General features: G+C 40.7%; 1 protein-coding gene across 1 annotated transcript in view; it reads right to left on the bottom strand.

Moving 5' to 3' along the window:
* rasl12 (RAS-like, family 12) overlaps nucleotides 1-26,063 on the bottom strand; it is a 162,320-nt gene that overhangs the window by 95,393 nt on the left and 40,864 nt on the right. The window contains 1 exon segment of the mRNA XM_028823404.2: nucleotides 5,521-5,577. Coding sequence (XP_028679237.2) covers nucleotides 5,521-5,577 — 57 coding nt within the window.

The raw sequence follows: 26,063 nt of genomic DNA, 5'->3' as shown, positions 1-26,063 counted from the left end.
GTCCCGTTTGCTGTTTATGTATGTGTCAGTGAATGCCGTCCCCCTTTGATGGAAGGAGACTGCAGCCCCAAACCTGGAAAACACCTGTTCACTATCAATTAATTACATCCGTCACAGGACTATTTAAGCAATCAGGAGGGAATAGCCAGGGGAGAAAGGAGAGGAGAAAGAAGGAGACCATTTTTTCACAACCACGGATCAACTTACCTGCTGTTTTTTCACATCGCGCTTTTACAATAGTTTGTTTTTCATTCCGCCGGGCTGTCTTCCATCCCTCATCTGCAGAGACCCCGGGGTCGGATCGTCATAAACCACGCGCTGAGGAATCACGGTGAGGTTGTTCGAATTGCTGGTAAAATCAAACAACTCACTTATCTCTAGTTCAGTCATCCGTATTCAGGACAGTTTTTACAACCGAACTCTAATTCACGATCATTCATTCCATATATCATTCATTGTTGTTATTTGTTGTTTGATATATGTTACAGGGGCAAGGGAGGGTTTGTTGTATTTATATATGGTGGTGTCTTGTTGTTGCTGTGGTGGAGGGATATTTATATTTATATATGTATATATTTCTATTTTGCATTTGTCTTGTTGTTTGATTTAATACAATTAATCAGTTTAATTTTACACACCTGCTTTTCTGTTGTGCTTATATTTACACCATCAATTGTGGGGAAAAGTTTAATTTGTTAGAGGTACGACTTGACAGTTAGATTCAAACTCAGTAAATTATCCAGGCCTCAGGTCTTGGAGGTGTAGCTGCCGGCTGGGTAAGGGGTCGGCCATTACATAAGTGGTGCCTTCTCTAAGGAATCTTAAAAAAATACTATCGCTGTCTGCCTTTAAACATTTCCCCGATTAACAACATGTCTGTAGTGCGTGCCAAGCAGGATGACACCATTGCTTCACTGCGGTGTGAGGAAGGAGTAGCCAGTGCGTGGCACGTCACGGTCAGAGCGTGTTCAGCGATGCAGGAGGTGGTGGATTCATTGCAGTCGCTGTACCTTGAAGATCACCATGGACCTGAGAAGGAATGCCTGGAGGATGTCTCGCCTCCGTGGGAAGATCTGGCACAACAACTCACCCGGCTGGAGGAGAAAGCCTGCGAGGTTGCTGAAAGTGTGCTCGGGCACGAAGATGCCTTGCGGGCTCAGATCAGCAGCTCCCAGGAGGAAATAAAAGAATATATCAATGAGCAAGTTAAACTCCTGGGGTGGGAAATTGTGTTGTGCCTCCAGAGGCGAGATCAATGCTGGCAAGAAACTCTTCAGGGGGAAGTCCGAAGGAGTCTCCAGCATTAACGTCAGTCACCCTGTCATTCTACGCCGTACGGGTCTTGGGGGGGGGGGGGGGGGGGGGGTGAATACATCAATCGGCCCTCTGTTCCTGAGGTGCGCCTTTCCTTTCCCAAGTTGGGGGCTCAATATAACATCGATGATGTCCTCAACTTTGTGGAAGAAGGGGAGGCGTATCTGGCTGTTAACCCTTTAAACCCAGAAGAGCTTATGGGGTTAATAGGGTCCTCCCTCTCGGGGCCGGTGCGGAGCTGGTGGCTGACGGCGAAGAAGAACATTAAAGACTGGGGGTCCTTTCGTCGATCTTTCCTCGCGGCTTTTCTTCTGGAAGACTATGAATCCGAACTGGAGGACAAGCTGCGATCCATGGTGCAACTGCCTTCGCAATCCATCCGGGACTTCGCCTATGAATATCGGGCTTTGTGTTTGAAGTGGCGGCCGGCTATGTCTGAAGAAGAGGTGTTCCCCAGGTGTTAGCTGGGGGTCTCAGGGGGGTTGCGGGGTCGGTGGAAGACCTGGTGAAGGTGGGCTCGCAAGTGGAACAGGACTGGGGAAACTCAAAAACGTACTGGAACAAAGTACAAGCCAGTACACGAGAAACCCAACCCCTAAAACCCTAGTGAGCCAAACCTTGCCGGTCGGAAGCCGATCTCGCCATCATGCAAGCGAGTACGTCCCTCCTGATCATCCCAGTGAAGCTGCGGGGGTGGCAGGTGGATGCAGTGGTGGATACAGGGAGCCATCACACCTTAATATGTTCAAACATATGGAAGAAGATTAGCCGACCGACAGACAGCTTAACATCTGCCCCATCTGTCCGATTTGTATTGGCAGATGGGAGTGAACACAGGGCCCTGGGCAAAGTCCCCTTGAGGTACAGTGTACTCTCCACCACCTGGGAAATGGATACATATGTCCTGGATGACCGGCACCTGTCTGTCCCGTTACTCCTTGGGCTGGATTCTTTAACCACCATGAGGATGACCATCCATCTCAGTCCCAGGGGGTATATGGTGCCGGGGGAAGGGGTATGCGAATTCGTTCATAAATCCAAAGAAGATCTGGGCTCAGAATTCATTGGTTTCTACGCGGTAGTGAGGAGAGACGCAAGCACCTCGGCAGCAGCCCCTGTGGAGGAACAGCCCGAAGAGGTGAGGCCGGTGCTGAAAAAGTGGGCTGAGGTGTGGACTGAAAAATTAGGAGTTGCTCGTGGGGTTACCCACGTGATCCACACCTTGGATGAAATTCCAGTAAGGCACCAAGCATATCACGTTTCTCTACTGAAGAAGGGCATAATTAAAGAACATCTGAATCGAATGCTTGCTGAGGGAATAATCGAACCATCTTCCTACTCCTGGGCGTCCCCTGTAGTCCTCGTGAAGAAGATGGATGACACCTATCGTTTATGTGTGGATTACAGGGGGGTTAACAGAAAGACGAGCCTGGACGCATATCCCATGCCCTTGGTTCATGAGATTCTGGAGTCACTGCATGGGACTGCAGTTTTCAGCACACTAGACCTCCGCAGTGGCTATTGGTAGGTGCCGACGGATGAGGGGAGTAAGAGGAAGACGGCAGTTATCACCCCCAAAGGCTTGTTCCAGTTCAAAGTCATGCCTTTTGGGCTTAAAAATGATGGGGCCACCTTCCAGCGGCTCATGGAACAAGTATTGAGGGGGTTGATAGGCAAGATCTGCTTTGTTTACATCGACGACATCATTGTTTACTCCCCTTCTATTAAACATCTCCAGGACTTGGACACCATCTTCCAATTGATTTCATCAAGCGCTCCTCACGCTGAACACAAAGAAATGTACCTTCATTCAACCCCACATCCGCTTCCTCTGGCACATTCTTTCATCTGAGGGGGTCGCTGTAGACCCCGAGAAGACCTTAGCCATCGGAGACTAGCCCACACCCACGGATTTGAAATCTTTACAATGTTTCCTTGGGTTAGTGGGGTGGTATCATAAGTTCATTCCCAGGATGGCTGTTATAGCAGCTCCCTTGAACTATTTAAGAAAAAAGGATATCCCGTGGGAGTAGACAACCGAGTGCCAGGACGCGGTCGAGCAACCATCTTCAAAAGCCGCCCGATCTGGCCCAGCCAGATCCGCAGCTCACTTTCCAGGTACAAACTGATGCCAGCAACCTGGGGCTTGGCGCCGTGCTCACTTAGAAAATCTACCAGGCTGAACATGTCATCACTTGCACCTCTCGAGCCTTGCACAGCGCTGAGCTGAATTATTCTACGGCTGAAAAAGAGTGTTTGGCTGTCGTGTGGGCTGTGGAAAAATGGAGACACTATCTGGAGGGGGCTGAGTTTGAAGTGTACACAGACCATCACGCTCTGACCTGGGTATTTAATCACCCAAAGACCTCCTCCCATCTAACCAGGTGGGTACTCCTCCTCCAGAACTTTACTTTCAAGGTGACCTATCGAAAGGGCTGTGGCAATATCGTGCCTGATGCTCTGTCCAGGGCGTCAGAGCCACCGGGGATGGTGTGTTTGGCAGAGGCAAAAAAGATGGTCCTCCCTTTGCCAAGAAGCCTTCAAGACCTGGCTCAAACACAAGCCACCAGTCCATTCTGCCAGAACATCAGGGAGGTACTGGAGCAGCAGCGTACTGACCGGGTACACTTCGTGGACTTCCAGGGGGTTCTGTACAGGACCATTCCATCCTCCCTTGGGGGTCTACAACACCAACTAGTTGTCCCGGAAGAACTCGTCCCCGACTTTCTGAGTTTTTACCATGACAGTCCTTTAGATGGTCGCCTTTGAAGGACAAAAACTTTATTGAAGATCCTGGGGGTTGCGTGGTGGAAAGACGTCCGGAAAGACATTTGCCACCACGTGAAGAAGTGCATAACTTGCCAGCAGCTCAAAAACCCACCTGGTAAACCGGCAGGATTTTTACAATCGACAATCGCTGATGGACCGGGGGAGACTTTGGGAGTCGACCTGATGGGGCCCTTTCCTGTTACTAGCTCGAGGAAAACCGTCCTGATGGTGGTCATCGATTATTTTTCGAAGTGGGTGGAGCTGTTTGCATTAACGGATGCTAAAACCAACAAAATATGCTCCACCCTGAAGAACGAAATCTTCACCTGCTGGGGGTGCCGAAGAACCGAAGAAACTTTAAGTCAATGGGCCTTAGTCACTGTGCTGGATGTATATTAATCGGATGTAATGGATGGATGGATGGATGTATCAGAACTACTATGTAACTAAGTACTTTTTATATACTATATATATATATATATACTGTATATATTTTTTTTTACCAGGAGCGAATATTAGTTTACTTGGGCTGCTTACTGTTGAAGATGTTACTTATAGTCCTTGTTGGTGTGGGTCCAAATGAGACTGCAGCAGAACTCTGTATTAAAGTGGTATTCTGTATTGTTACAAAGGCGACATACTGTAGTTGATTCATTCAAAGCTAAAAACTGCTTAAAATTCTAAGAGCCTAAAATTAGTACTGATTCAGTATACAGTGCATTTGAAAAAATGTTTACCAATATTAAAAAAGTTACTAATTACCTTTACTCATTCAAAACCTCTGTTCCATTCTCTTCTTATCACATTGTGAAAAACAGAACCTCCATTGGCTATAGAAAAAATTGCACTTCTGTCCATTCTTTTTAATTGTGGCTTAGCTTCATTGATTAATTTGCTGTGATTCCTTTTGTGCTGATCGTTGATTGGTATTGCAGACTTAATAACAATGTGCAGCTGGACAACAGTGTTAACTTTTTTAAAAATGCTATGCACCAATAAAAATATTTAGAGTTACTGTTTATCTCAGATTTATTGTCACATATTGTCACACATGCATGAAAATGCAAAACTTTGTCACCACATAGATCTAGAGTTGACTGCTGGTAATGTTTCTGATTAGATGTGATATCTGTTCTTTCAGATATTTTTGTACCTTAATCATCTATTTGTTTGTTATGAGTTCAGGACAGACATAATGACTATTTTAAACTAGTGTTTAAAATTCAATATATGCCACCAAAATGCAAAATTAATAATTTGGTAATTGTTTGTCTCTTGATCAGCCTACAGTATAAATAACATTAAATATTTTGAAACATACACCTCTTTGGGAAACAGAATGATTGCTTGCCATAACAAATAACAGCACATTTGCAATAGACACATACTGTAATTACATATACATGGTAGAAAAATACAATAAATCAGAAGAGTTACCTAAATTTGGATCATATTCACTGATGAACCTCTTGGTGAGAAACTTCACAAGCAGAGCTGGGAAAGGGAATAAAATTAAATCAATTTAATTTAAATCGGCAATGGCATATGAATAAGAATAACTTTAGTGATGACTGTTTAACATTCAATCAATCTAAGTTTTATCATTTAACAATATAATCAAGACATTTTCAGGATTTTCACTCCACTTACTCCGATGAGGGATGCGAGAAGGACATTGAAGGCGGCCTGAACCAGGCCACACTTTAGTTGGCAACTTTTTCCAACCCCTCTAGGGAAACTATCAGACCCTCACATGCTAGCTGAAAGATATAATACCTTAAGGTGCATGTTAGATTTTCTCCCAGTCGGCAGTACATTGAGCACCTTCTGTCGAAAGTACAAAGATAGAAGTCTATCTACAAGCCCAAACCACCTCAACTGGCTTGTCTTGACTCAATTCAAGAGTGGAGTAGAACATGAAGGAGTAAAAGTTCTATGCCAAGAGCCTCTGAATTGCTGAAGTCCTCATCCTATCATTGAGAGTAAGACCAGCAAACCTGTGTAAGAACCTCATTTTGGTCACTTGTACTTGTGACCTCATTTTTATACTAATTATCCAGAGTTCATGACCATGGATGAGAATGAAAATGTAGACTAACTGTCAAAATTAATGCTTTAATCTAAAAAATTAATGCTTTAATTCTGGTTTCCCCATCATGGTCAGATACAACATGTGCAAAACTGCTGCCATTGTGCAGATTCACTGGTCAATCTCATGATCACCTCTCCTATAATTCAAAAACAAGACACCAATGTACATGAGCACCTCCACAGTTGCACTCCCCTTATCTGAAGAAGACCACAAACTGATTTGGAGGTGCTTACATTCATCCTAGCCACATATAATTTAGTTGCAAACTGTTCTAGTGCACAGCAGAGATCAGTTTGATAAGGCTAAGAGGTCAACCTTAACTGTGAATAGCACAAATGTAAAGTTTAGGCTCCTAAACTGCATACTCGCCAAACCTCAGCTGTTCTTTAGTATTGCTTCCAACCTTTGATGGAGTCAACACTGAATTTGCTCAAATTCAGATTCAAATTTAAATTCTGTAACTCTGTGATAACCAGTGCAGTTTTCTAATAGGTTAGTGTGGTGGGTCAGTAATATCACATCAAGAGAGTCCCGCTTAATAAATAAGCTGGTTATGAAGGCAGACTCAGTTATAGGATGCAGTCCTGACTGGGAAGAACTAGTAGCAGAAAAGAGAAAACAAAACCGATGGCCATTATCATCAATGCTGTACATCCTCTCCCTGGTACACTAACATTGATTATAATTAGCCAACAAATTATTCAGCAGAAGTGTTTGAAGAAACATGACTAGGGATTCTTTATGCCTACAGCAATATTATAATGCCTCAATGTGACTGCAGTCTATTTTTAGAAATGTGAAGTTAACATTTTTGATACATACAGTGCATCCGGAAAGTATTCACAGAGCATCACTTTTTCCACATTTTGTTATGTAACAGCCTTATTCCAAAATGGATTAAATTCATTTTTTTCCTCAGAATTCTACACATAACACCCCATAATGACAATGTGAAAAAAGTTTACTTGAGGTTTTTGCAAATTTATTAATAATAAAAAAATTGAGAAATCACATGTACATAAGTATTCACAGCTTTTGCCATGAAGCTCAAAATTGAGCTCAGGTGCATCCTGTTTCCCCTGATTATCCTTGAGATGTTTCTGCAGCTTAATTGGAGTCCACCTGTGGTAAATTCAGTTGATTGGACATGATTTGGAAAGGCACACACCTGTCTATAGAAGGTCCCACAGTTGACAGTTCATGTCAGAGCACAAACCAAGCATGAAGTCAAAGGAATTGTCTGTAGATCTCCGAGACAGGGTTGTCTCGAGGCACAAATCTGGGGAAGGTTACAGAAAAATTTCTGCTGCTTTGAAGGTCCCAATGAGCACAGTGGCCTCCATCATCTGTAAGTGGAAGAAGTTCGAAACTACCAGGACTCTTCCTAGAGCTGGCCGGCCATCTAAACTGAGCGATCGGGGGAGAAGGGCCTTAGTCAGGGAGGTGACCAAGAACCCGATGGTCACTCTGTCAGAGCTCCAGAGGTCCTCTGTGGAGAGAGGAGAACCTTCCAGAAGGACAGCCATCTCTGCAGCAATCCACCAATGAGGCCTGTATGGTAGAGTGGCCAGACGGAAGCCACTCCTTAGTAAAAGGCACATAGCAGCCCGCTTGGAGTTTGCCAAAAGGCACCTGAAGGACTCTCAGACCTTGAGAAAGAAAATTCTCTGGTCTGATGAGACAAAGATTGAACTCTTTGGTGTGAATGCCAGGTGTCATGTTTGGAGGAAACCAGGCACCACTCATCACCAGGCCAATACCATCCCTACAGTGAAGCATGGTGGTGGCAGCATCATGCTGTGGAGATGTTTTTCAGCGGCAGGGACTGGGAGACTAGTCAGGATAAAGGGAAAGATGACTGCAGCAATGTACAGAGACATCCTGGATGAAAACCTGCTCCAGAGCGCTCTTGACCTCAGACTGGGGTGATGGTTCATCTTTCAGCAGGACAACAACCCTAAGCACACAGCCAAGGTATCAAAGGAGTGGCTTCAGGACAACTCTGTGAATGTCCTTGAGTGGCCCAGCCAGAGCCCAGACTTGAATCTGACTGAACTTAAAATGGCTGTGCACCAACGCTTCCCATCCAACCTGATGGAGCTTGAGAGGTGCTGCAAAGAGGAATGGGCAAAACTGGCCAAGGATAGGTGTGCCAAGCTTGTGGCATCATATTCAAAAAGACTTGAGGCTGTAATTGCTGCCAAAGGTGCATCAACAAAGTATTGAGCAAAGGCTGTGAATACTTATGTACATGTGATTTCTCAGTTTTTTTATTTTTAATAAATTTGCAAAAACCTCAAGTAAACTTTTTTCACATTGTCATTATGGGTTGTTGTGTGTAGAATTCTGAGGAAAAAAATGAATTTATTCCATTTTGGAATAAGGCTGTAACATAACAAAATGTGGAAAAAGTGATGCGCTGTGAATACTTTCCGGATGCACTGTACATGCAGTGCAAGGTCTGACACTTGAAAAGCAGGTATGTAACTATAACTCTCAGTCTGCAAATTTTTTATAAAATTGACATGACCGCAAAAGTTATTTGCACCTTATTTTAGGGATTTTAAAGATAAAGCAATCTTGTGGGAATTTATTTTTGTTTTATAATCTTTAATGATTTTGAAAATATGTAATAAAGTCCCACAAAGCCATTTTGTTTTTCTTATGGGAACCACCACTTTGAGGAGTTTTTGTTAATGGATATTATGCCCTTGTTAAGCAAGGTCAACCATAAGTGCGCAGCATGCAACATATCTGGGTCAAGGGTATAAAGGCTGTGTCATACACTTCCTTAAATCACCAAGTTAAGGAATGTCAAAAAAGTAATAAAGAAAATAATAGTTTAAGAAAGTATGGGAGTGTTTCAAAGATGATAGACCTGACTGAACTTTGGGGCATGTTGTAGTGAAAGGAGTTAAGGTAGGTTTTTAGTCGTGATTAAAAAACATGACTGAGTGTGCTTCTCTAACACATAATGGAAGGCCATTCCAAAGATAAGGTGTATGAAAAGGCAAATGCTTTGTGACCAGATGATTTTTTAATTGGGGGAATGTCCAAAAGACCAGAATTAAAAGAGTGAAGAGGACATATTGGAGTGTATTGTGTAATTAGCTCAGCTAAGTATGGTGGCGACCCGGGTTCGTTTCCCGGGTCCTCCCTGCGTGGATTTTGCATGTTCTCCCCGTGTCTGCGTGGGTTTCCTCCGGGCACTCCGGTTTCCTCCCACAGTCCAAAGACATGCAGGTTAGGTGGATTTGCGATTCTAAATTGGCCCTAGTGTGTGCTTGGTGTGTGGGTGTGTTTGTGTGTGTCCTGCGGTGGGTTGGCACCCTGCCCGGGATTGGTTCCTGCCTTGTGCCCTGTGTTGGCTGGGATTGGCTCCAGCAGACCCCCGTGACCCTGTGTTCAGATTCAGCAGGTTGGAAAATGGAGGGATGGAAGTATGGTGGCACAAGTCCATACAAGCCTTATATATTAAAAGAAGAACTTTAAAATCAGCTCTAGATTGTACCATTGAAGAGAAGCAAGAATAGGTGTTGTGATCACATTTTTTGATTTTGTCAGGATTCGAGAAACAGCATTCTGAACAAGCTGAAGATTTTTAGTACCAGAACTAGGAAGACTGTAGAAAGGGGTATTACAACAATCTAGTCTAGAAGAAACAAATGCATGCATTAATGTATCAGTGTTACACAAAGAACAGTCAGGATTTTTGCAGTATTACTAAGAAAAATGCAGTATTGGTAATAGCCTTAATATGAGAATGGAATGTGAGGTGAGTATCAAAAATCACTTCAAGATTTTTTGTGGTCGAACTTTCAGAAATACTTCAGCCATAAATATTTACACTCAAGTTTTCACACAATTGTGCATATTTGGCTGATCTAAAAACAATAACTCTGTTTTATTAGCATTTTAGAGCAGAAAATGTATACCTATCATTTTTTCAATTTCTGGCAGATAAACTTTGAAATTTAAGAGTTGTGAAAAGTCATTTGGCTTTACAGGTATATAAGTTTAATAAATAAGTGTGAAACGATTAAAGTACTGTCCCCTGAATGCCAATATGCCTCTCCAAGTGGCTTAGAAGTATACTGTAGCCTATTGTTGTGATGTGAGATTTTGCATATACAGTAAGTTGATAAATATTTTGTATGTCTTTATTTGTAACTTAGGCAAAGCAATGTAATATTAGTGTTCCATGAGTGAGAAACATTCATGTTTACAAACCCCACACACACACCAGGACCGAGTCTCTTTAAATTTTACTACAGGATTTGGGAGATACAATACAATACAATACAATACAATACAATTTATTTTTGTATAGCCCAAAATCACACAAGAAGTGCCGCAATGGGCTTTAACAGGCCCTGCCTCTTGACAGCCCCCCAGCCTTGACTCTCTAAGAAGACAGGGAAAAACTCCCAAAAAAACCTTGTAGGGAAAAATGGGAGAAACCTTGGGAAAGGCAGTTCAAAGACAGACCCCTTTCCAGGTAGGTTGGGCATGCAGTGGGTGTCAAAAAGAAGGGGGTCAATACAATACAATACAATACACAGAACAGAACAAATCCTCAATACAGTATAAAAATAAAAATTTTAGAAGTGCCTCAAACCAGTTTGGCAAATATTTCTCTGTTAAAGTCTCTCAGTCAACCATCCCGCAGGAAATCCAGGCTGCCTAACTGCCAAGCTTTACTTTAACATATGGTTTTGGGGGCAGGTGTGAGGGTGTTCTATTCCCCCATTGGTCTGAAGTATGGCTGTTTGAGACTGGCTTGTATCAGAAGCCTTTAAGTACCATGACGTCCTATTGGGTCTAGGGGTTGGACAGAAAATCTATAAATTTGCTTGCTTACCTCACACTCTCTCTCTCTTACCAAACTGATGAACTGAAAAGGACAACACAATGAAGAGCACAGCTTGGCAGCCATATTGAGACAGGTATGCAGCCTGTTCTGAAGAAAGCTGACCTCAAATGATGCCTTAACTAGAGACATTTTAAGTAACTAACAAGTCTGTGTGCCGCCTGAAACTACACATCACTATTTATCAGGTTGTATGGTTGCCAATATTCAAATGTACTTTGCATATTGTTATTATTTATGAATTTTATCAATAATACATTGTTTAAATTGTAACTTAACTCCTGCTTGTCTTTTACTACACCTATTTGCCTGAGATTATAGATGTAGAAGGGAAGGTGGGGAGAAGTTATATGGGACAATGCCTTATAAACAGTGGTAAATCTGTGAGATTAGAGGCATTCTGAGAAAGGCTACATATTAATAATACAAAAGGGGAAAGTAGAGTAATATATTACTCTACCAAGACAAAACAATTGGCATAGCCCTGTAGGATTTTGGGGTAACCATGTTTTGCACCCTGTTTGCAAATACTGTTGATGTATGTGAGTTTTAGGGCACCAAGTGTACAAATGCGGTGGAAGTATAACATTGTTTGGTTGCTGAATGGAATATAATCAACAAAGTGTAGAGACTTCATGTGTGTCATGAGGACACCCGCATGTTTGTTAGTGCTGGTGGTAGTGAGTCCCTAATTAAAGTGCTAAGGAGTGGTGGGAAATGCATGCATCATTCATATGGCACTTATTCGTTTAGGATCATTGTGTATGTACGTGTATGTATGCTTAAAGGGGCAAAAGTACGCCAACCCATAATGAATTTGGCAAATTGTATTAGTGTGGTATTATAGACTCAGAAATGCCTAAATTCATATTAAAAGCAGCCATCTTCCAGTGGAATGGCAGGGGCAAGCAGGCTAAAGCTAGGAAATGGAAACCTGTAGTTCAGGTAGAGAAAGCAGAAGCTGAGCTGAGCATGCCTCAAAATGGAAGGGGGCTGGAAGGATTAAAAGCAGGAAAACAGAGATCAGGTATAAAGAAGACAGCTGCTGTTATAAGAGGTTTACAATCTTGCATTATTGGTAATAAAGAAGATCAGTATGAGGAAGAAAATAGCAAAGTGACTGAAAGTGAAAGATTTTCAATGTTGTGTGAGAGTTTTGAAAAATGTAACAGTTGGTATGAAAATTGTGAAGTGCTAGCATGTAGAACACCCACTGCTAAAGTGGAAAGCAGAGAAAGAAGGGGAAAAAAGGAGAGAAAACCACATGTGGTGAAAGTTAGGGCAGTAGTAATGGGATCTGACTGGAACCCTAAATCATGGGTGGGAGACTTACCTGAGACAGATGAGTGCTCAGATAAAGAGTGGGAATGTGAGTGTGAGGAAAAGGAGATGCATGAAAGGAAGGGAAAACAGCAAGGGTGTTTTCTTCCATTATACTCCACTGCACCACAATCTCCAGGTAATTCTGAGGTCTGCCCAGTATTTAAAGAACATGCAACACTGATAGATGTTTCACCACTGTTAGGAAAGGTAACCAGTGCTGCACTGAAATTTGATTTAGGACAAAGAAAACAGATAGAAGGCAGAGAAGCTGGTGAGTGTGAATGACAATTGTTGACTAGAGGGCATGAAATGGATAATGGCATATTGGTACTTAGTGAAGAAAGTGTGGAATTAAAACAAAGAACAATGGAAATTAAGGGAATTCAAGTGTTTGTGTGTGAAAGGTCTGAACATGCTAGTGCAAGAATGACTGAGTTGGAAAGAAAGTGCACCAGTTTAGGAGTTGGTTTGAATGAAACAGGACAAGCCAAAGAACAAAGGATGGGGGATGGTGCAGCAGGAAAGTTTACAGGCTTAGGCAGCAAGTCAGGAATGCACAGGGGTGTGAATGTCCTAACAGCTCTGCTAGGCCCAGCAGTAATTAAAAAGCACACACACTTAGGTTCAGTAATTCGAAACCTGACTGACCAGTTCATTAAAAAGATATCCAATGGAACTCCATGTAATAAAATGAATTAAAGTGAGCTGGTTTTGAGTAAAGAACAAAGGTCAGTTTTAGGAGAGATGCTGGACTTGGTACATGGATTCTGGAGAGGCCTTAGCCCACACTTTTAGGTAGCAGTTACCATAAAATAAAAAAAGGACACACAGGCAATGAAAAAAAAATAGAAGGGTAGCGCAGGAAGACAGGAAAGGGAAAATAGTTATTTTTGTTTCAATTTCCTGATCTTCTGCAATACTGCTACTATTTTACGGACTTTGTGTTGGTGCAGGTAATAAATAGTGAAGGCAATTAGCAGAGTAAAATCCATGCAGGAGATTGGGTTACAACTAGCACATTGGAGTGGAGTGGCAGTAGTGGCCAAGCTGTTCCAATGAATGCCCAGAAGCAAAGTTTGAGTGTTGGCACCAGGTCGACAACCAAGAAGATGAGATGGACAGAAACTGCTTTGTCTCCTTCCATTTTGCAGACCTGCCTACATAATGGAACAAATAAAGAAGCTAAGACGACAAGCAAAGACTAAAGACAAAGATGTGAAGAAGAACTACAGACAACAAGAAAAAGACACTTACTGGGGTTTAAGTGAGTAACAAGTCCACAAAAGGAATTAATTCTTCCTGGTCCAACTCTCGGCACCCTCCACATAACACAGATAGGAATGCTGACCACAGCATGTTAGCCAGCTTTGCTTGGTCGACTAACACCACTGTCAAATGCAACAGCAACAATGTCAGCTTTGGTTTACTGAACATCCGCTTACTCACGAGCAAGGGACATCTCATTCAGGATCTCCTTATTGACCGTAAGTTTGACTTTCTCTGTTTAACCGAGACTTGGCAACAACCTCAAGACTTCTCACAACTTAATAAATCCACCCCCTCAGGGTTTGTTTACACTTGTCAACCCCGTGCCTTTGGCCGTGGTGGAGGTGTCACGATAATTTATCGCGAGAAATGGAAAGTCCTGTCGTTGCCTGCTCCCGCTGTTAGCTCTTTTGAATCAACTGTGTGTCAATTGTTTGGGCCTACTCCTACCATCATTGCAACTGTTTACCGCCCTCCTAAATCAAATAATGACTTTTTGAACAATCTTGCTACCTTTCTTACCCATTTATCTGCAATTACTTCAAATATAATTCTGCTGGGGGATTTTAATATACACCTAGACAATATCAATATCCCTTTCACTAGGGACTTTTTATCTTGCCTGAAGAGTTTTGGATACCAGCAGCACATTGATGTTCCTACCCATTGTAAAGGACATATCCTGGTCCTGATCAGCTGCTCTGGTGTTGTTCCTTTTGATCTTACAGCAGATGAACTCACTATAAACAATCATTTTCTCCTTTCATTCAATGCTAAACTTACTTTTTCTATTACTAAGCTCCCCCGTCTCATATCTTTTCATAATATTAAGAATATTAACTTGAATTCTCTGTCTTCTAGAATTGATTCCCAAATGGACTTTTAAAATTTATCCACTCCCGTAGAATTGGTCTCATATTATAACACTTGTCTCAATGGTATTCTTAATTCTCTTGCTCCGTTAAAAACCAGATCTGTTTTCTTTTTCTTTTTCTGCCCTCTGGTTTACGCCTGAACTTCAGCTTCTGAAAGCTAAAGGCAGGCAACTTGAAAGGTTATATAAAAAATCTGGACTCTTTGTCCACAAAGAGATGCATAAAAATCATGTACAGTAATCCCTCGCTGTATCGCGCTTCGACTTTCGCGGCTTCACTCTATCACAGATTTTATATGTAAGCATATTTAAATATATATCGCAGATTTTTTGCTGGTTCGCGGATTTCTGCGGACAATGGGTTTTTTAATTTCTGTTACATGCTTCCTCAGTTGGTTTGCCCAGTTGATTTCATACAAGGGATGCTATTGGCAGATGGCTGAGAAGCTACTCAACCAGAGCGCGTATTACGTATCAAATAAAACTCCTCAAATATATTGTGAGCACGGGGGCTGTTCGCACCCCTAGAAGATACGGCCACTCCTCAAAAAACGCTGAAAGATTATCTTCACATTGCTCCCTTCCTTGCTGGGCTTACATGTGGCTGCTTTGTCAAGCGATATGCTTCCCGCACGGTGCTTCGCATACTTAAAAGATCAAACAGCACGTATTGATTTTTGATTGTTTGCGTTTCTCTCCCTCTTGCTCTGACATTCTCTGCTCCTGACGGAGAGGGTGTGAGCAGGGGGGCTGTTCGCACCCCTAGAGAATACGGACGCTCGTCTAAAAATGCTGAAAGATTATCTTCACATTGCTCCCTTCCGTGCAGCTGCTTTGTCAAGCGACATGCTTCCCGCACGGTGCTTCACATACTTAAAAGCTTGAACAGCATGTATTGATTTTTGATTGTTTGTTTTTCTTTGTCTCTCTCACTCTCTCTGACATTCTCTGCTCCTGACGGAGGGGGTGTGAGCAGAGGAGCTGTTTGCACACTGGCCTAGAAGATACAGATGCTCCTCTAAAAAATGCTGAAAGACTACCTTCACATTGCTCCCTTCCTTGCAGCTGCTTTGTCCGGCGGTGCTTCGCATACTTAAAAGCCAAACAGCCCTATTGATTTTTGATTGTTTGCTTTTTTCTCTCTCTCTCTCTGATGTTCTCTGCTCCTGACGCTCACTCCTTTGAAGAGGAAGATATGTTTGCATTCTTTTAATTGTGAGACGGAACTGTCATCTCTGTCTTGTTATGGAGCAGTTTAAACTTTTGAAAAAGACACGAATGTTTGTTTGCAGTGTTTGAATAAAGTTCCTGTCTCTCTACAACCTCCTGTGTTTCTGTGCAAATCTGTGACCCAAGCATGACAATATAAAAATAACCGTATAAACATATGGTTTCTACTTCGTGGATTTTCACCTTTCTCGGGGGGTTCTGGAACGCAACCCCCATGATCGAGGAGGGATTATTGTACTCTATTACAAGGATTGTATAGCTCAAACCAAATCTAACTATTACACTCAGTTAATCACTTGTAATACAGGTAACACCAACTCTTTGTTTTCACTACTTAATAATGTTACACAACCTCCAGACTCTTTACCATCTCACCTTTACTCAACTGCTTTCTGTAATTCTCTTATGTCAGTTTTTAATGAGAAAATCCAGAGGATACATCAGCACCTCAGTCCAGATTCTCTCTGTACTTCCTTTGAACTACACGCGTCTCTTCACTCTTTTTCTTCTTTCCAGCTTCCCACTTCCTCAGAAATATCAGATCTCATCTGCAAATCTAAGTCATCCACTTGTCAGCTGGATCCCCTCCCTACAGTTCTGGTTAAAGCCTGCCTCCCCTCTTTGGTCCCTCTCATTTTTGCCATAATTCACTATTCTCTTACTACTGGTATTATTCCCTCATCTTTTAAAACTGCTGCAATAACCCCAATACTGAAAAAACCTGGTGCTGATCCTTCTAACTTCAATAATTTTCGCCCTATTTCTAATTTGCCCTTTATCTCTAAAATTCTTGAAAAAATAGTAGCTATCCAACTTTCAATCCCACTTATCCCATAATAATTTATATGAAGGTTTTCGCCCCCTTCACAGTACAGAAACAGCATTTATTAAAATTACCAATGACTTTCTTATGGCTGCTGACTCTGGTCTAATTACTATCTCATCCTCCTTGATCTGAGTGCGGCCTTTGATACTATTTTTCATACCACTCTCCTTAATACATTATCTGTGATTGGGATTACCATTATTCCACTTGATTGATTTAGATCCTACCTTTCAGGCTGCACTCAGTTCATTCATCTTAAAACCTTCACATCCCAACCCACCACTGTTACTTCAGGTGTGCCCCAGGGCTCTGTCCTGGGGCCTCTTCTTTTTATTATTTACCTTCTTCCCCATGGCAATATTTTTCGTAAATATAACATTAATTTTCACTGTTATTCTGATGACACCCAGCTCTACCTTGCTAGTAAACCCACCTCTTCCTTTCCACCATCTTCACTTGTCGACTGCATTGCTGAAATTAAATCCTGGTTTTCTTCAAATTTTCTTAAATTAAACAGTGACAAAACTGAGGTTCTCCTCATTGGCTCAAAATCATCATTATCCAAAGCCAATAATCTTTCTCTTGTTATTGATAACTCTGTTGTTTTCCCTTCACCTCAGGTCAAGAGTCTGGGTGTCATCCTCAACAGTACTCTTTCCAATCTCACATTATTAACATCACCCGATCTGCTTACTTCCACCTACGTAATATTAATCGCATTTGCCCCTCCCTCATTCCCTTTACCACTGCCATTCTTGTTCACAGTCTCGTTACTTCTCGTCTCGAATATTGCAATTCACTCTTCTTTGGTCTCTCTAATAAATCTCTCCAAAAGCTTCAGTTAGTCCAGAATTCTGCAGCATGCATCATTACTTGAACCACATCTATTCACCATATTGCTCCAGTCTTGCAGCAGCTTCATGGGCTCCCGATTAAGTCTCGAATTGATTTTAAAATTTTGCTATTAACATTTAAGGCCATTCATAACCTTGCCTCTCCATATCTGTCCAACCTTCTCCATGTTGCCAGTCCCTCCTGTAACCTTAGATACTCTTCTTCCATCCATCTGACCATCCCTCTCGCCCGTCTAACCACCATGGGGAGCACAGCATTCAGCCGTTCTGCTCCCAAGATCTGGAATTCATTACCTACCGAGCTTAGAAAACCCAAATCATTTTCATTCTTCAAATGTAAACTTAAAACTCATCTGTTTAAAATGGCTTTTTCTTTATGATTAAAATGGCTTTGTTTGGTTTTATTTTTAATATTTTCTGATGTTTTAAGTTGTTTATAATGTGTCTTTTATTTATTTATTGTTTGTTCAGTGTCCTTGAGTTCTCAGAAAGGCGCCTTGTATAAATAAAATGTATTATTATTATTATTATTATTACAAGTCATGCAATAATAGGACTAGTCATAATAGCTATATTTTAAAAGGAAAGGTTTGTTCATTACTGCAGCAACTTTATATTCCAATGGGTGGAAACTGAACAAACAAGCTAGGAATGCCAAAAATAAGGACATTTATTTTGGGCTCATAAAGTATACATTCTGGGCATTAATTAATTAAGTAGTATAATTAATATAATTAACACTATTATTAAGAAAATTGGTGAACTTTTCAGAAAAGCAGGTGCAGCTGGTACATTTGCAAGTCAAATGGGCTCCAATGTTTAGGTATAGTTTTATTGGGAAAATATGGATGCCCTGCTGAGATTGTCAGCTATGGTACAGGCACAGGACCAGTGGGCCAATTCTGAACCGAAGTGTTTAGCACAACAAGCATGCATATGGTGAGCAAACAACTCTAGGGGTGGCCTACAGGGGGAATGATGAGAGTTGCATAGCTATGATGTCTCATGGTGGTGATGCCAGCCTAAACTGGTAAAGGCTAATGGCAGTCAAAGGTTGAACCATAGGTAGAAAAGCACAAGAGGCAACTAAGTCAACCCCAAATGCATGAAGAGGGGCCACAAATGTTGGTTTGTGAACAGTTTATGCAATGGCACATGTGCTCTCACTTGGGCAGAAGTAGCTGTACTGGCACCTGTGTCATGTTACCTTTCAAATTTTGAAGTTAGTACAGCTGCATATGCTTAAATGGATAGTTTGGGACAGGGTTCTAATTCACAGTTAAGACACAAAACAAGCACAGATTAAGAAAATAACTCACACAATAGACTTAAATTGCAGTAGGTTAGTTTAGTGGAAGGTGTGGACTTGTCTCATTTTGATCCACCAGATCTGATGACATATGAAGACTGCAAAAAACTAAAGGAACAGTTCAAGCAAGCCAGAGCAGATAAAAGTCATCAGGAGCGTATCCAAGTTCTTCAGATTGTCTTTGAAATAAAGATGATATGTAATGAACAAATGGTCACTCCCAACTTTTAACACTGGGAGAGAAAATACTGCAAATCAAAACACAAGTTATTCAACACACTCTTTAAACAATTAAGACTGTTTAATTATAAAGACATTGTACAAAAGATTTATCGGGGTGGAGTGTTGTGATGTGAGATTTTGCATATAAGTTGCTAAATATTTTGTATGTCTTTATTTGTAACTTAGGCAAAGCAATGTAATATCAGCGTTACATTAGTGAGAAGCATTCATGTTTACATACCCCCCCCCCCCCCCCCCCCAGGACTAGGTCTCTTTGTATTTTACGACAGGATTTGGGGGATGTGCCTCAAACCAGTTTGCCAAGTGTTTCTCTGCTAAAGTCTCTCAGTCAACCCCCCGCAGGAAAGCCAGGCTGCCTAACTGCCAAGCTTTACCTTAACATATTGTTTTGGGGGCAGGTGTGAGGGTGTTCTATTCCCCTATTGGTCTGAAGTATGGCTGTTTGGGACTGGCTTGTATCAGAAGCCTTTAAGTACCATGACGTCCTATTGGCTCTAGGGCAGTGGTTCTCAAACTGTGGGGCGGACCCCCTAGGGGGGCAAAAAGTAACAAAAAGGGGGGCGCAAAGATGTGAAAAAAGAAAACAAGAATCGAAAATATGCAAAATACATCTATTGAAACCAAAACAAATTAACTTAAACTACATTCTGATACTAGAAAAATAAATATAGAGTTAGATAAATGTTGCTAAAAGTTAAATAGGTATAATAAAATATGCATCTATGATATATCATTAATTAAAAAAGGACAAATTGGTATTAGTGGGCTCTGTTCAAAAAAACGTTAGGGGGGCGCAATTAAAACTGTTATGAAAACTCAGGCCGCAAATACTTAAATGTTGAGAAATGCTGCTCTAGGAGTTGGACAGGAAATCTATAAATTTGCTTGCTTACTGCACACTCTCTCTTATCAAACTGATGAACTGAAAAGCACAACAAAATGAAGAGCACAGCTCGGTAGCCATATTGAGACAGGCATGCAGCCTGTTCTGAAGAAAGCTGACCTCAAATGATGCCTTAAATAGAGACATTTTAAGTAACTAACAAGTCTGTGTGCTGCCTGAAACTACACATCACCATTTATGAGGTTGTGTGGTTGCCAATATTCAAATGTACTTTGCATATTGTTATTACTTATGAATATTATCAATAATACATTGTTTAAATTGTAACTTAAATCCTGCTTGTCTTTTACTACACCTAATTGCCTGAGATTATAGATGTAGAAGGGAAGGTGGGGAGAAGTTATATGGGACAATACCTTATAAACAGTGGCAAGTCTGTGAGATTAGAGGCATTCTGAGAAAGGCTACATATTAATAATACAAAAGGGGAAAGTAGAGTAATATATTACTCTACATAGACAAAACACCTATGTTGTCAAAACCTGAGCTCTAATCAAAAAACAGCAACACTGACATCAAATCAGAATCAACAGTAATCAGTAGAGCATTATTTACTCTGGTCAAAGCAGTTTCTTTGGAATGACGGGACCAAAAGCGAGATTGACATTTTTCAAAAAGATTATTGTCAGACAGGTAGGCAGTAAGTTGATCGGTAACAGCCCTTTCAAGCAATTCTGACATAAAAGAAAGAAAGGAAATTGGTCGATAATTATTCAGAACCTGCAGATCCAAGTTAAGTTTTTTAAGCAGTCATTTAATAAAGGAAGATTTAAAAGCTAGGGCTCAGAGCCGACAGAAAGCATCTTATTGATAATATTAAGACTAGAATTACCAAAGCTTACAAAAAAAAACTCATAAATCTGGCCCACCATAAACCTGCTCGCACCTCTCTGTCGGCATCTTTTGTTTTTAAATGTGTCAATAAGTCCACGCAGCAAGCAGCCTACTATCCCATCCTCCCACTGCCGCAGAAAGTGCAAAAACCTCTCACAGCTCAAGCCTTGTTTATCAGGGAGTGAGGTAGTACCTAGAGCTGTATAGGCTAAAAATATATTGTTATTTGGAACACACGCATTTCATGTGTGTTCCGTGCCTACAAAGATCTATGTAAGTGCAGGATGACAGGAAATGCAAGAAATGTTGAACACATACCTAAAAGACAAACTTTTTCCATGTTTTAGTACTAACGACAAAATTTTGACATGAAGTGTATAATGTGTGAAGACTGAAGTCCAAATATCAAATAAGCACTTTCACAAAAGGCACAAATATAACAGAATAAGTGCGCTTTTATTGAAGACTATAACCAAAAAAAAGAAATCGGGTTAGTGTGGCTTGTTATCATGACTTCTTTGGTAGTACAGTGGTAAGAACTGCTGACTCCTATTTAAAAGGTCACCGGTTTGAGCCTTCATGTGTCCCAAAATAAACGTTTTGAGTAGTGAGCTGCTCTTATTGTTACTATTATACAATAAAAACATACATTTGATTTGAGTCTGTAACAGCCGGTGTAAATGTACGGTACTTGTAAAGGTTAGCATTTTTTTTTTATTCAGTTTTATTCTCTCAGTCACGATCATGCTCGCCCCGATCTGACACTGCTGTTTTCAAATAAAAACGTGCTGTAACAGAGGTGAACTCAGATGAGGACGAGGGTTCTACATCGGAGAAAGAGAACAGAAGCTCCCCATCCCCCCCACAAGAAACGTCCACTCACATATAAGAACAATGCAGCTGCACTAGGCCTAAAGGCGAAAGATGGCACCTTGTGGATGCAGGATGAGAGGTCCGGTGTCATCCTGCCAGTCAGTCTGCCCCATACCTGTCCTCCAACGAAGCAGCACAGCTTACAGAGCTCGCCAACATATCATGCAAAGTCCTGTTTGTGATTATGTTTTGTGATGGTTACTTATATAAAAGCCAGATTGAATGTTACTTATCTTGATTTATTTACTTATCTTCCTACAGCGTAAAGTCACAAGTAGACTGCAGAGCTTCCTGTGTTTGATAGACATGTTTATTTTGGGACACAGGATGGCTTAAACCGGTGACCTTTTAAATAGGAGTCAGCAGTTCTTACCGCTGTACTACCAAAGAAGTCATGATAACAAACCACACTAACCCGATTTCTTTTTCTGTCAAAATGTTGTAGTTAGTACTAAAAAATGAAAAACGTTTGTCTTTTAGGTATGTGTTCAACATTTCTTGAGTTTCCTGTCATCCTACACTTACATAGATCTTTGTAGACATGGAACACATGTGAAATGCATGTGTTCCAAATAACGATATATTTTTAGCCTATAAAGCTCTAGGTACTACTCACTTCCTGATAAACAAGCCTTGAGCTGTGAGAGGTTTTTGCACTTTCTGTGGCAGTGGGAGGATGGGACAGTAGGCTGCTTGTTGCTTGGGCTTATCGACACATTTACAAGACAAAAGACGCTAACGAAGAGGTGCGAGCGGATTTAAGGTGGGCCAGATTTACGTTTTTTTCGTAAGCGTTGGAAATTCTAGTGTTAAGTGTAGGGTTTAATTAAAACAGGAGATAGTTTCTTTAAAAGATTATATGGTATAGGGTATAATATGCAGGTTGTAGGTTTGAAAGCAGTTATCAGACTAGACAAAGCCTCAGGGAAAACTATTTCATATTGTGAAAATTTGCAGGTGGTCCATGCCACAGTACCTGTATCCATGAAAGTACTGGAGAGCTTTTGACCATCAATCTGAGAGAAATGTAGATTATCTCTAATCAAGTCCAAATTTATTTATGAAAAAGTTTAGAAATAAATCAATCAGAGCTATTGGCAGGAGCATTCTGTGTGAGTTTGTTAACCGTATCAAATAAAAAATGTGGATTATTTCTAATAGTGTTAGTCAAATTAGAGAAATATGCTGACCTAGCAGCTGAATGTACATGTTTGCAGTTTTTAAAACTCTCGATCCAGGCTAGGTGAAAACTCTCTTGTTTTGTCATTGACTACCTGCGCTCTATTTTCCTACAAGTCTGTTTGAGTGAACAGATGTCATCTGAAATCCCTGGTGCCAATTTCCTCTGGGTATGTTTTTTTGTTATAAGAAGAGTGACATAAATTTTACATGCCTGAGATGGAATCAGAGATCAGTACAGCTGGTAGAAAATAACAAAGCCCAGTATGGGAGATTTTTTAGTACAACATCGAAAGCACATTCTCTGGAAGCAGGATAGAAAGTAAAAAACCATCAAACCTTAAAATTCACCTAAAATTGGCACAATTTGGCCTATTCTGGGCAAGCAAAGGAAAAGATGAAAAGTGCTCATTTGTTCAGCACAAATGACATAGAAAATATTTTAAAAATGATACATTTGTTCATATTCTGTATCTCATTTTGATTATGCTTGTTTTTATCTGACAAAAACAAAACCAGATAGTAAACTAGATAGTAAGATTCCACTAACATTAAACTCATATCCAAACCTATTAAGTGTACAGTTCTGTCTGATTTTAACACAAAACTAAACTCAATAGTAGCTCTTTAATCATACCATAATTACTAAAACTAAAACTGAAATTAATAGATGTAAAAATAAAATAGAAATAGTCTTTCTGAAATAAAAACTAAATTAAAACTAACAATACACAATGAAGGAAAACTAAAACTAAACTGAATTTCCAAGTGAGTTCCGAAAAAATGTAGAAATAAAAACTAATATAAAAAGGCACAACTATAATAACCTTGGGGTGATCCGCAACAGGAGGTCTGAGATTTCAAAACAGGATTTTAACAAGCTTTTTAGCCTTCTCTAATCTTGTGGTAAAACTGTTTATATCTCCGGTTCAATTCCACCCCATGGAAAAGGATCTGGGCATTTTAGCCTCACTCTGAGCCTGCATAATTGGATTAAGGGCAAGTACCCTTGAGACAATCTAGTCTTATTGACAATTTTAATTTTTTCTGTAATAATCCTTTTTTCAAAAAATGACAGAATTCATCCAAGTAGAGTAGGTGCACGAGTTTTAGCAGACAATATATTTTATTCAGAGTTGAACAGCTCTATGAAGTCATTGAACTCTCACCATTTTGACAATTTCTTTGATAGTCATTCCAGTGACCCACTGAATTCTTTATCTACTATCTGTATCGCTACAGTCCAAATAATTCTTGTGACAATCTGGAGAGCCTCATCATCCCTATTATAATCAATACTAGATAAAATAAATGGTATAATGTTATAAAATAAATGTTATATTTTGCAAAGCCTGCTAACCTCTTAACATCAAAAAATGTAGTGCAAATCACCTAAGAACTTTTATATTAGCGATTTGATCTTTTATATTTTCAACATTTTCTGTTTCTTACTGAATGTTGGCTGTCATCTATTTCCTCAGCTATACTTATTGAAGCTTCTCCTCAAGATTATGGGTATCTATTTTCTGCCACACAAGGAAAAAAAAAGGATGATACTGAAACTAAGTTTTCTAACTTGTTCACCTGCATCAATTGCACTTTTGGAGATATCTCAGCCTTTGAATATTTAGGTTGGGTTATCAGAACTCAACAACATGTTCCTGTACTTACTATTTACAGACTACCAAAGCACAACTCCAATTTCCTATCAGAGTTTTTTGAATTACAGTCGATTGCTAGTGTCAAATATGGTAAAGTAATTTACTGGATGATTTTACAGTTTTTTACAATTTCTAAAGCACAATTTTGACAACAAGGCTCATTGTTGCAAATCATTTAGCACAATTCATAAAACACCTCACCCAAAGAGCAAAACACCTCACATAGCCTGCAAAATGAAACACGGCAACCAAAACTACATATATAATGATCATAATCAAACTACTGCACTAAATGGCACACATGTCAGTTATATCACCAGATTTTTGTCTAACCAACTACACACTGTTGGGCAAAATGAAAAGCACTCTCATCTTTAGTATGCTCTGCCACAATCCTAAAATAGTCCTAAAATTTTCCACAGAAATATTTGCAGATACACACACATGCATTTATTTTTTTATTTTTCACCAAACAAGTCAGTGCAACATATGCACAGCAGATATATTTACATTGGAGCGAACAAAAATATGCTCAGAAAAAACAGTAAACTGAAAAAGAAAATGTGCAGAAGAAATATATAGAAAAAAAAGAGGCAAGAAAAATAATTAGGCAGCATCTTGCCTCTCAGCTGGGTCTGGCCACAATGCCTCGTCCACATCACAGGCAGTATCTTCCCTTGCCAGACATCGAGGGAAGAAGCGCCTTGAGTGCCTTATCCATCCCTGAATCACACCCACATCAATTTCATCACATGCCTCTTCCATAGCCTGCACAAGAGGCATGCGCACATAGGGCTGCCGGTCGTATACCTTCCACCGCCATGCCGAAAAGAACTCTTCTATGGGGTTCAGAAATGGTGAGAATGGTGGGAGGTATTGCACGAGAAACAGTGGGTGGTCAGCAAACCAATTTTGGACTGGGGCTGCATGATGAAAGCTCACGTTGTCCCATACTACAACATACCGGGTTCTTGCATGGTCTGCATCATTCATACGCTCTGGTGGAATGAGAATGTTATGGAGTCTGTCCAGAAATGTTAGAATATGGCCTGTGTTGTATGGTCCAAGGTTGGCATGACAGTGGAGGACACCATGCATATTGGAGATGGCAGCGCACATTGTGATGTTCCCACCACGTTGGCCAGGAACATTTATAATGGCTCTGTGGCCAATGACATTTCTTCCCCTTCTTCTGGTCTTTGCTAGGTTGAAACCAGCCTCATCTATGAAGATGAACTCATGTGGGATTGCATGAGCATCCATTTCCAGTACTCCCTGAAAACAATGAACTAAAATCAGTCAATATGGTGTTATCCAGTACACTGGGAAACAATGTTGCGTGTAATGTGCTGCAGTCAATATTGTACTTACATCCACATATACTCGTTTGAGCTCTTTGTTTCTTTGAGAGTTTCTCTCAAAAGGCCCCTTATACAATTGTTTCAGGCTGATTTGGTTTCGCTTGAGAATGCGAGCCAATGTGGACAGACTGACTCGTTGAATGTTGGTGAATATGGTGTTGTCTTGGATGATGTTGCTTTGAATTTCTCTTAATCTGATTTCATTATTCTCCAAGACCAAGTTTACAATGGCAGCTTCCTGTACCCCTGTGAACATTTCGCCCCTTCCTCCACCATGGTTG

This window comes from Erpetoichthys calabaricus, chromosome 17, assembly GCF_900747795.2.
Source record: "Erpetoichthys calabaricus chromosome 17, fErpCal1.3, whole genome shotgun sequence".
Taxonomy (NCBI): Eukaryota; Metazoa; Chordata; class Cladistia; order Polypteriformes; family Polypteridae; genus Erpetoichthys; species Erpetoichthys calabaricus.
This window is presented reverse-complemented; position numbering and strand designations above follow the sequence as displayed.